The sequence below is a fragment of the Parasteatoda tepidariorum genome, chromosome 10, assembly GCF_982258835.1.
Source record: "Parasteatoda tepidariorum strain Cologne lab strain chromosome 10, Ptep-v5.0, whole genome shotgun sequence".
Taxonomy (NCBI): domain Eukaryota; kingdom Metazoa; phylum Arthropoda; class Arachnida; order Araneae; family Theridiidae; genus Parasteatoda; species Parasteatoda tepidariorum.
Window position 1 is genome coordinate 3,174,727 of NC_141764.1, and position 13,087 is coordinate 3,187,813.

General features: G+C 27.8%; 1 protein-coding gene across 1 annotated transcript in view; it reads right to left on the reverse strand.

Moving 5' to 3' along the window:
* Window positions 1–13,087, reverse strand: part of LOC107453546 (uncharacterized) — a 28,501-nt gene that overhangs the window by 2,481 nt on the left and 12,933 nt on the right. The window contains exons 8-12 of the mRNA XM_071184439.2: window positions 12,627–12,863; window positions 7,254–7,345; window positions 5,638–5,707; window positions 3,531–3,650; window positions 1,285–1,353 (exon numbers count right to left, since the gene is read on the reverse strand). Of these exons, the coding sequence (XP_071040540.2) occupies window positions 1,285–1,353; window positions 3,531–3,650; window positions 5,638–5,707; window positions 7,254–7,345; window positions 12,627–12,863 (588 nt within the window). The remainder of the gene's footprint in view (window positions 1–1,284; window positions 1,354–3,530; window positions 3,651–5,637; window positions 5,708–7,253; window positions 7,346–12,626; window positions 12,864–13,087) is intronic.

The following is a 13,087-nucleotide window of genomic DNA, read 5'->3' on the forward strand; positions in this document are numbered from 1 at the left end:
GTTGTTACTTATTTCATTTTTTTTAGGACTGAAATCAGAACTGAATGCCCATATGTGCATAATATGGCTATGTGCCGTTGCAGGGTTGCCACTTTTATCTGTAAAAAAAAAAAATCCCTGTGTTTTCCCTCAACATATTGTGACACATTCACATATACTAGGATAACGATGGCTAGTTTTAGTTGCTGGAAATAAGGAACAACTAAACATAGAAGAATTAATGTTACAATAAACTTATGAAATTTAATATAAGTGAACTATCACCTTTACATATCTGGTAGAACATATCTTGAAAAACGGAAAGACAAAATAGCAATACATGATTTTTAGATTATGTTAATACAACTAGAGACATTGGATTTCAAATCCAAGAGAATATGAATCGTGATATTGATTTCAAAAACGTGTAAATAAAAATTTAGATGTTGGATTTTTAAATCCCATGAATATGAAATGAGATGCAAGATTTTTAAATCAGGTAAATATAGAAATCGATGTTCGATATTAAAATCATGTGAATATGAATTGTAATATTAGCGAATTCCGGCGTAGTTTCACATATTAAAATACCAAGCAACATTTTTCTGGTTACCAGATAAATGGTTCTGTACTGTAATATAAATAAATAGATTTTAGGCTTATTTACTTTGCATCCCATTGTTATCGTCAATGGTGAAATGAGTTATTTTCCAGAATTGGAGTAAGCTTTTGGCCAAAATTCCAATTTTACACCCAAAAATTAAGTTTCCCCACATGTTTCTTTGATCTCTTGTGAAGTATGATTAGGCCACATATCCTGGGAGCCTAGGGTCAAGGAAAGGGGTCAAACTTGGAGTCATAAGATGAGTTTTTCAAAATATTAAACAAAATTATTTTTGTTTATTCAGCCTAGCCCATTTTTTCCCCAATATTTCAAATTTAAACGATTTGTATGCTACCCTCATTTTTCAGTCCCTTTCCTGAACAGAACAAAAAGACAACTACTTACAAGTCAAACTTAAATCTGGAATGAAAAATTACGATTTTGGGGATTTAAAATTAACTTGGAGGGTCCAGTTTGATAACTTTGAATGCACACCCGGAAGGTTTTTCAAACATATGTTTTCAGATTTTATGTGCATTTCTTGAAATACTTGAACATTTCCACACATTTTGGACCTTCTAAAGAGCAAGAATAATTCAAATCAAATAAGAGAGAATTGAAAATAGCTAAAAATTATATACATAACATTCTGATACAAAAGGAATTAATCTTGATAAAATCAAAACAGTAACATGACTAACCTTGCGTAACATACCATACGTTCTTTTAAACTTTTTGTTCCAACTCACTCCAGCCTGTTTAGTTATTTCCTGAAAAAATAAAAATCAGAGTTAAATAACAGATCTGATTCACATCACTATAACTAAGCCCCGGGACATTGTCTCAGAACTGTCTGAGTTCTTGCAGAAGGATTTTCCCTTTGGGAAATAAAAAATTTTACTTTTCTTTTATGCAGAAATTTTCGAAAGATTTTATCTCTTCTTCAGAATTTTATTCAAAAGATGACTTTCTCATGCATTGGAGTGGGGAAATTTTTTTTATTTTGTCTATCTTTTTTTCGGCAGTTACTACTACAGATTTTACGATTTATTTATTTATTTTTTTGATGTGATGATGAATTATAAAATGCAAAAATGGAAATAATTAGTGTATTATCTAAAAAGGAAAATAATTAGTGTGTTGTATTTCTACAAAATGCAAGAATATTGCCCATAATATTAGAATAAAAAAAATCACACATTTAATTAAAAAAAAATTATTTTATATGATCCAATTTTTATTGAAGTTATAGTTTTTTTTTGAAGTTTATATATTTGTTATTGTTAAATATCTTGCAGAAAGATATTACTATTAGAGGTGTGTAGCAGAGAGCCCAAAAAAATTCTGTCTTGGGGTACGGAAGTAGAATGCTTAAGATTACTTTGATTATCAACAATTCTAAGCAAAAATGTAAAAGAACAATTAAGAAAACATATTAATCGATAAAAACATTATCATTCCTACATTACAATACATAGATTTTTTTACTAAGTTTAAATAATAGATTTTTCTTTTAAAATCTAAAACTGCTATATCAACAGAAAACACCACACAGCGCATGTGTATTGGAAAAATAATTTCATAGGAAGGGATAAAAAAGTATTTTTTAAAAAAAAATCCTTAATATAAAATAAGAAAAATCCAAAATATGTTAGCTTTTCCATATTTTTTACATTTTTTCTTTCATTTTCCCCAGACTATTCTTCGAGTTTAAACTGTGTGATTATGTATCGTTTAAATACTAATTAAATAGATGAGCATGATCTAACACAGGGGTTTCCAACTTACATGAGGCCGGGGTCCACAATTAAAAACACAAATCAAATGGAGGGAAACAACTTTATCAAAATTTTATGTAGGACTCCTTTATGTTTGAAGGAAAATTAAATATAACTGTCAGATTTTTATCAAGTTGTACAAAACAAAAGTTTTGAATTGCAAATTAAAATAAGAAGCAGATTTTTAAAAATATTTAATTGTTATTAATAATATTTCTAAAAATATTAAATAAATAATAAAAATTTGGGCTACATTAATTTTAATGTGCACCTATGTATTAAAAAATTAATGTGCAACAGATATCTAATTGTTAAGATATAAAACTTTAAAAAGGTTGGTATTAAAACTTACATAGTAGCACACAAAATCCTCAATGAGAAAATTGAGGTTTGTCTGCTGCAACCACCAGAGAATAGATATTTACATTTAAAATTTACAAATGTGTATAAATATTTTCGTCCAAAATGAGTGGTTTCTAAAAGTTAAATCGGAAAATTTCTGATGCGCACATGCTAAATTATATTCACAAAATACAAAAATATGAAATAAAAAAGAGCAAAATACACGATTATTTTTGAATTTGAATAAATATTTTCTTGGGTGCAAAACCTGAGAAATTTTTTTTTTTGCACCGTTGATATGTTAAATTTCACAGAAACGAAGAAATTAGGTTTTTATTAACGAGAAAAGTATTTTAAACCCATGTATATTTTTTACGAAAATTGTCCACAAAAAACGATAACTAGTATATTTTAGTTCGCGGGCCGCAAAAAAGGCTTCGTGGGCCAGATGCGGCCCCCGGGCCGCCAGTTGGAAACCCCTGATCTAACATCACAACCAATGCATTTAATGATAACCTGGCGAGATACCAAAATTAACATAAGCAGTTAATACAAAGTTATAGTAAACCTAGCTGATGCCACATAAATCCCTTTATTTTTCCAGGTTCCCTATGAGGTGTCTGAATTTTGTCAGCAAGATAAATCTGTTGTACAAAGACCAAATAAATATATTTTGAGCAGGTTGCCACTCAAAAAAAATTCTTTGCATTTTCCCTGTACATATTATACACATTATATTAAGAGGAACTATCACCTGTATAAGCTGTATTGGCCTAGCTATAATTGCTGAGAAAGAGCATCTGAGTAAAAATAATAGAATAACTTACTGCGCATAGAAATTCAATAGGAAGACAGTGGTCAGGGTTCTCTTTTAATATAGATTTTATGAGTGAAACAGGATCTTGATGCACATCATTACTTTCCCTTCCAGATGATGAATCTTCATCCTTTAAAGAGAACAACTCATTATAGTACATCTGTCGGCTCATTTATTATCTATATAAAAACAGAGTGCGTAGCCAAATCTTTAAACAAAAATAAGCACCTTTTAAGTACTTTTTAAGCACTTAAAAAATATTTTTAAACACCATATATATACATCAACAAAATGCAAAATAATTTTCCAAGATTTTACATGATCATGCTAAAATAACAAGTTTCCGACAAAAAAACAACAACTCGTTTCTTGATTATATTATCCACCATAAAAAGATCGTGAGATTTTTCGGTTCGATATCAGAGGGTCGAAAATGAAGCCTGAAATTGAGAATATCTTGTAAAATGCAGCAGAGTTGCACACGAAACTAAAAGAATCTCACCAAATCCAGCTCAGTATTTCACAAGTATTTCATCAAACATGTAAAATGATTGTGAGCCCAACTCAAAAAGCCTGAAAATTTCTCCAATAAAATCATTAATTACCTACTGCAAAAAATTAACGTCTTTGTAAATTTAAGTCATTGATATTTTCAAAACATGAAATTCTAAATAAATTATATGCAGCATAATTTAAATTAATGCTTATGCATAAGTTTATTTTCATCTCTAATCACATTTATTATTTTACTAGAAAAAATATTTACAAATAAAAGAGATGCCAAGTATAAATTCGAGTTCTAATATTTCAAAATAAAACATAAATTTTTTTTTAATATATAAATGTGATCAATAATTTCCTTAAACTTTTGGACGTCAGATTTACGGAAACTTCCGGATCGCGTATACCGAAAAATCCGGATTTTTTCCGGAGCACTATCATCTCTGAATGATTGACGCTTTCATGTGCTATGAACCGTTAGTATGCCGAAATGTATTGTGGTTGAATAAATTGTGAAAACATTGAATAGAACAATGTAGAAAGCATGGTTTTGTATAATAGGTGGCAAAGAAAAAGTATGAATAATGGTAAAGAAAAGAGTATCACTTTTGAAAAGGGAAAATTAAGCACTTTTTAAAAACACCCAATGAAAAAAGCACTTTTAAGGGCTTTTAAGAAACTAAAATCAAAAATAAGCACCTTTAAGTACTTTTTAAAAACACTATGCACCCTGAAAAAATGTTAAAATTATGAAGCATCAAATCCCCAAATAAGTAACATATTTCATTCAGGCTTTCTCTTAGTGAAACAGTAATTTTGAATCAGTTGGGTGAGCAGGGGTGATTGCGTGCCCAACTCAAATATCCTGAACATTTTTTGAGTAAAATCATTCATGACGCATTTCAAAAAAATTAATGTCTTCATAAATTTAAACCATTTATATTTCAAAAACACGAAATTCTAAATAAATTATATGTAGCATAATTTAAATGAGCAATTATGTATAAGTTTACTTCTATCACTAATCACATTTATTATTCTCCCAGAAAAAATATTTACAAATGAAACATATGCCAAGTATAAATTCTAGTAGTAACTGCTTTTTGATTTTAAAAAAAAAAATCTGTCTGGTTATCTTTTGCGCAAAGTTGTTAAAATTTGGACTCCTTGGATTTCTTCTTCTGATCTCTGTATGAACCCTGTTTAAATTCCAAATGTAGTATTCTAATATTAAATCATAATTTTTTTTCTTCTTGCAAATAAATAATTGATCTATTTATAAAAATTAATTAATAGAATGTTATGTAAAAAAAAATTAATTTCTGACAATTTTTTAAATAAAATATTATAAATTTAAAGATTGTTTAAGTTCACTTAATGCGTAGCACATTAAAAGCTCTTTTTATATTCACAAATTATGAATAGTTTTTTTTTCTCAATTTTACAAAAACAGGATCTTTCACGAAATGTCTGGACAGACCCCTGGATATATAAAAAAAAAACATGTTAATAAAGATGATTTTGTTTGAACTGAGATAAAGTCATTTTATTAAAAATTCATAAAGAGAGGGGTTTTTAAAGCAGAGAGAAAAAAAAAGAAGAAAAATGTTACCCACAGGTGGAAGCCATTTTCCCAAAGTGTCGGCATCCCTGACGCAGTCGTGGTGTCCACTTGAGCTGCAGCCACTACAAATAAGATAACGATGATAAGATAAATAATAAGATAAGATAAATTTAAAATAAGATAACGATGGTCTAAAAAGTATTAAAAGCAGATTATTGTTATGCATCCAGTCATACAATTTACTCCAATAGTATCGTAAATCAATGTAATGTTCAGATTGTATTTTGGGCATTTATTGATATTGTTTTTTAGTGGTTTTTAAATATCTCAATATATTTAAAACAATATGGAAAATTCGAATCGTGCATTTGAGTATTTACTTTTTAAGCCAATAATTCGATAAAATTTTCGGCAGATTGATTGATTTCTTCTTAGTTTTTAAACCTGATATTTTTTGTACGATATTATTTATTACAACAACCTAGTCTCGAAACGAAACACGCGTTTGAGGAGTCTGATTTACGACATTTCATTGTCTATCTTTTTTTTCAGTAATTACTACTACAGAATTCATAATTTTCGATTATTTTTTTTATTGTGATAATTATTTACAAATGCGAAAAAGGAAATAATTTGTGCGTCCCCCCCCCCAACAAAATGCGAGAATATCACCCATAAATTTAGAATAAAAATTATTACATGTTCAATTAAAAACAATTATATATATATATATATATCTTTCGTAAACACAGCGCTTTTGTTATTTTAAATGAGTAACATAGATGTTTGTTATTATTAAAAGTATCTTGAGGAAAGATATTAGTGCTGGAGAGTTTTGTCGCAGAAAGCCCTAAAAAATTCTGGCCTGGGGTTGTTGCATATCATGATAAGTAAAACTTACTCATGGCATAATGAATCAACCTGTTTATTTAAAGATACAACTATCAGCCTAAACTTTGGGTATTGGAAACAACTTTGTTTTAATACAAAACTACTGTCATAAGCAAACGTCTCTCATCATTCGCACCTGATGTCTACATAATTGACCACAAGCTTTTAGCACATTACCTCAAGTGCCATACTTAAACCCAATAAAGCATATTTGAGTACAGTATGATAGCATAACATTAAAACAAAAAACTAACTAAAAACAATAAGGTTTAAAAATGAGCTTTCGTGCAGAAAAAAAGCTACATTTATTTACAGACTTTTAAAAGCTATTGTAGATGTGAAAGATAACACTACTAAATGTTAATTAAACGAAAATTTAGAATACTTATTGGTGAACATTTTTGAAAGTTGATAATGGGCTTTTAGAGATAAAGTTACTGTTACTTTTTTTATTATTGATTTCCAAAAAAAAAAAAACTTTTCTTTTATTTTTAAAATATTCCATGCAGTTTCGCTAAGAATGGAATATTAAAAAGACTTATATTTTCAACTGCAATGCTTGGCAATATTTAAGTCATATAGTTAATAGGGTAAGGATATGCTATATTTAATTTGAAAGGAGTGTTTTTTTTTTAAATGTACAATTTTTTCTGCTTTCCCTAACTAGAGGTTTTGGAAAGCGATTGAGTGGCTTTAGGACATTTAATAAACCTACTAAAATTTTAACTGTAATTTTAATAAGAAGATGAATTTGCTTTTGGGTACAAATATACTCACGTATTTCTTTTGTTATCAGCAGCAATTCTAATAAGCTCTAGATCTTCTGCAGTCATAAAATCATCCTTGTCATCAGGATCACTTGCAAGATCCTACAATAAACACATTTAGCGCAAAGTTGCATCTAATATAGAAATGTTACAAAGGGGGAGTAGTAAAAATTATCACAAACAATTTCTCATCAACAATTGTAAAATCAAAATTATCCAATTTTTATTATCTTTAATTTCCTTATTTTCTTTTCTTGAACTAGTAGCTTTTTACCTTCTTTTTTTTCAATTACAGAAAAGCACTTCTGAATATTTCCATTTACAAAATTATTTTTACTTTTCTTTTCTTTTAAAGTTTAATTTATGTTGTCTTAAAGCCCACAGATTTATGAATTAATAAGTAATAAAACTTGAACTGTTTGAAAAAACTATAATATTTAAATTACTTTTTGCTTTTCTCTTAATTGCTTACAATTTCTATATAAGGAAAAAAAAATCCATAATTACTGTAACAAAATAAAAATATAGGGTTACGGCTGATTTTGTATAATATATTAATTGTGTAAAACAATTGCACTCTAACTTAGCACATTGTTTCGTTAGCTTCAAATCAAGGTAAGCAAAAGTGGGCCTAGCTCAGAAAAGAACCTGCCCAGGATTTTCTGGGTATACCCATCCAAAAAAACTCACTTTTTTTCAAGGCAGAGGTTACTGTGTTTGACTTTACTTTAAAAGCAAAACAATTTAAAATTATTGTCATTTAAACAATAACTTCCAAAAAGATAATTTAACTTGGATATATTAATTGAAATACATTAGACAAATACATGAGACCATATTAATGTGCTTTTAATTAGGATAGAAAAGTGAACTGCACATTGGGAACTGCGGCTGGCAAAATTTTTAAATTTATATGAGATTTTAAATATTATAATTTCATTAATCACAATTTTGTTACTAGTGCTTAGCTTTTGCTATCAGGGGTCTGTCCAGACATTTTGTAAAAGGTCTGTTTTTCGTGAAATTGTGAAAAAATTACTCACATTCTTTCAACCAGGGTCCGCTTTTATGAATTTGCAAATAGGGTTATTGCAAGAAAAGTCTGTTATTGCATAAAAAAAAAAAAAAAACATTTTCAAGGAGTTTTTAAATTGTAAAGACAAACAAGATTATGCTCAACACTGTAAAATTATAATAAAAAAAATTAAATTTTAAAAAATAAACAACAATTGCTGCTTCTAAATTAGAGATGCAACATACAAATATTTGGTATTATTTAGCCTATACTGCTGAACGCAGAATATTAATTTCGGACGAATAATGGAAGAATCGTCTGCCGACGACAAAACTTAATTTGTTTACATCCATCTTTCTTGTTTTCTGCCCTGGAAAGGGTTTATTCGATTAATAAAATAATAATGAAGATAAACAAATTTGTGAAGGGTCCGATTAAAAGAAAAATCATTTTGTGAAGGGTCCGTTTTTAAGTTAAAATATTTTGTGAAGGGTCCGTTTTTATGAAAAGATATTTTCTGAAGGGTCCGTTATCGAACCCAAATTTCTTCTAAACAGATCCCTGGCTATGATATTAATTTTGCATTTATAAAATATCTTGGCAGATTGCAGTGATTTATTATGATTAAATCAAGTAACTAAATTTATGAAAAGTCATAAGTTTTTATGAAATAAAATTATTTATGTAAATTGAAAAAGTTATTGAATTTTCTTAAGCCATTTCTAGGATATAATTTACAAGTTTATACATTATTATAGACACTATTATTATAGACATTATTAATATACATTATTATAACATGAAAAACTGCTCTTATATATTTTAATGATATCTATTAAACTAATCAGTATAAAAATCTTTATGATTACCTTGAAACTGAACATTAAGTATTAGATTTTTTTTTTCTGATTATAAAAAATGTGATAAGAAGGAAATTATAAATTTTTTTTTTTGGAGGAGGGACAGTGATGCTTATTAATTAAACAAGTTTTTACATTTTATTGCTTGAAATGCATTAAAATATTCAGTTGTGGGCCGATCTTGCTAAATATTAGTATATTAAAAGTATTGATATGTATGTGAATTCGTATTTTGGGTACATTAAAAGAATTAATGCTAAAAAGTTGAATTAGAATTTTATATGAGATTTCAGTTAACGATGAAATTTATGTGTCATGTTAAATTAAGTATTAATTTCAATAAACCATAAATTATTTCACTTTCTTTAAAAAAAATTTCATTAAACTCAGTTTAATACCATTTAAATTTATTGCATGAAATAATTTTATAGTATAAAATTAGCAAGTATACTTAAGAAAATTTTTAATTTTTGAACCAAAATGTCTTGTATTTTGGAAATTTATAGGTGCAATTAACCACAAAAATGTTTTGCTTCTCAATGTAATATATAAATAAAATCGCCCAAAACAATTTTTCAATGTTGTTAGCACAATCCTGTTGGCCAAAAAACCGCATGTTATGGTTCCTTAATTACTAAATAAATAGATATCTCTTAGAAGTGTTTTGATTCACAACAAAGTTAATAATATCATTTAAATAAATTATTCTACTACTAGAGCCAAACTGAAATAATTCTGATGATTCTGGTGTCTTATTCTTATACCATTTTCCTGACACCTATCATCAGAATTAAATTAACAAAAGATATTCCCATTAATTACAAATTTATTCATTATTTTTTAAGGTATTTATTTGTGATATTTATAATCTTTTCTTAATTTTATATCAGACTATTACTGAGATGCAACTTTTATTATTCCAATTAAGAGGCTTAAAATTAAAAATGATATTCTTTTCTTATAAAGTAATCCTCAAATATTACCCAACATTTTGTGAAATTTTTTAAGAAAAACTGAGTGAATGCTGCATGAAACTTCAATGGTCTGTCTAAGTTTTTTTGAGAGGTACCTATTTTGTAAAAATTTAGACATAATTTGTAAAAAATAAAAATTATATTAAAAAATCAATACAAAAATATGGTAAAGTAGGAAAATATTTTCAAAAATTGTCACTACAAATAAAAATTATTTATGACTGGTAAATTTCTATATATTTTCCCCCATATACTCAAAAATAATTTTGCTATTGTGAAATCTTGGGCTTAAAATATTACCTAAATTAAAAAATGGAGACTTTTTTATTTCCAAGGAGTATAAGGAGTCTGTACGCACCCTCATATTTATATAGGCAAAACTTAAAAAAAGATTATTCTGCATTTATTTCAAGAGTAAATGGAAAAAATTTCCAGTTGAATACATGAGAGAAAATAGTTTTTAATTTTCCGTGGAATTATCTACCATCTTAACGATAGTCTGGCTTTTTTGAACTTTTAGCCACAAGCTTTCCTACATCAAAAACGGGTTCTCTCATTGTTATTAAATTGAAAGAGTAGTACAAAGCAGAGATTTTTCCATCTCCAGCCGCTCAATGCTTGGAGGGTAAATAATTAATTAATTACTAATCACATTTTTCCCTAATGATAAAATATTTCCATTCTATGTTTTTAGATATCTTTATCTTTAAAATAGACATATATATTATTTTAAAAAGGAACCTGCTTTTAGCGAAAAAAGAAACCAGAAGTTTGGAAGTCCTGTGTTTAGAACCCATAATTATATAACATATAACCCATAATTATTTAATAATTATATATAACCCATTTATATAACCCATAATTATATAAATAACAAATATAGACTTTGAAATTAAAATATTGAATATTTCCAATTTGATAAATAATTCCAACGTGCTTCAAAATTATGATCAAAAGTTAATAAGAAATTTTAACAGCAGGTTAAGTATATTTTTTTTAAGCATAATATATACATGAATTGTTAATTTCAATTGTGAATTGTTATAAATGAATTGTTAATTTAAGAGAAATATATGAAGGGTGGTCAAATGAAAACTTGACACCTACTACAAAGTGATCATGGCATTTGTTATATACAAAGGTTATTACTAAAAGCATAATTATATATTTACACTACCAGGATAAGACTATTTATTTCGGTCTTGTAGGTTCTACAACAAAAGGATCCACAACCTCACCCAACTTTACAATATATTGCAGGAATTAATCCGACATTCACTTTATTAAAGCAGGTGATAAAAAATGGAAACGATCTTTGCTAAGAGCCATGGACAATATGGACCAGAACAAGATTATCTTTGGATTTTCCCAGATCAAACTATCAATCCAGGCAATTACATCAGGCATAATGGTTTGATGAACTTGTCCCCTCCCATAGGCATTGCTTTGAGTCTTCCCACACTATCTCTTTTGCCCTTCTTGCACACTAGTCAGGGACATGCTGTGATAGCAAATATACAGTGATGATTTTCACTTGTTCCAATTCTTAACAAACACTCTTTTTATTACTTTCCCCACCAAAGCAAAACTGAAATAACTGTGCACTCTCACTATTCTAAACTTAGGAATGGCAGACGCTTACTTTGTCACCCATTCCATCACATGCTAATATTGGAGGCAACGAGATAGCAGATAGATTGGTCAAAGAGGGCAGTCATCACTTTCTAACTTCACTCCAATTAAAAATATAGACAAAAATCAATCTGCCCAACTCCACCTACGCACTGCAACATCTCCTGGCACCCTTCTGGGAATCAATTGCGATCAAAGCTTCCAGACTACCTTGGCCAGATTCTCAACTGGTCACCTAAAATGTCTAACATTCGAACGTGGCACAAAAATTTACCCGACTTCTAAAAACTGCTGTGTCCATCCAGCCTCAACCAAGTTAAAGTTCAAGTCAAATGGGATCAAAGGCATGGAACACAGTATAAAGGGTATAAAGGAAGTATACTTAATCACACTAAAATGCAAAATTAAATTTTTCTGAAAAATATGTTTAAAAATTATAAAATTAAAATTTTTTTTTTTAAAGTAGTGAAAAATTTTGAAGAAACTCTCTACTATGGATATTTTTTTTCTCTTTTTGTTTAGAATTAAGTATGTAAGGAAAAAAAATCTACTAATTTTCCTAACATAAAATAAATGTGTCTAGAAGTAACTATCATTAACTTCTTAAAACTTTCTACTATTATGATTACATACTTAAAACTATAAATCAAGATAATTTTTATGAAAAGCTGTATATTTTTGCTTATTTGCCTACAGTTAGAACTAAAGAAATTTTTTAGGCAGGGCATATTATAATTTACATCAATTTATTAAATTCAATAATAATTGTTTTTTAAATTTCATAACCATTTAACATATATTTTAATCAACATTTTCTATCTTTTTATAATTTTATAAAATTTTCAAATACTGTGCAAATCAAAATAATATTTTTTAGAAAAATCAGATTAATAAATACTTACTAAATTTTGTTTCTTTTCAAGTGCTTCTTCTAAGGTTCTTATTTTTAGACAATTTTCCTCCAATCGCTCATTGAATAGTTCCTCTCGAGCTTTTACATCTGATAAGGCTGTCCCAAGACTTTCTATTTTATGCCTCAAACTATCATTTTCAGTCTTTAATGCAGTATTAGATAAGTCAGAACAGGATAGCCAACCAGATTCACATTGAAGAGTTTTTTGAGAAAGACTAATTGATTCCTGTAAAAGAAAATGATCTTGTCAATAAAAGAAAAAAATATTAATTAATTAGAACCGTTTTCAAATTCCGTTTAAGTTTTCATAAAAGCTTACTGTCTATATTTAGCTTTACTTAAAAAAAAAAAACTCCTTAATAATGAAGTTCTTAAATGTTCTTTTTTCTCTACAAAAAAATAATGTAAAAGGTTTATTTTTCTTCCTCTTTTTGAGCAAATCCTAGTAAA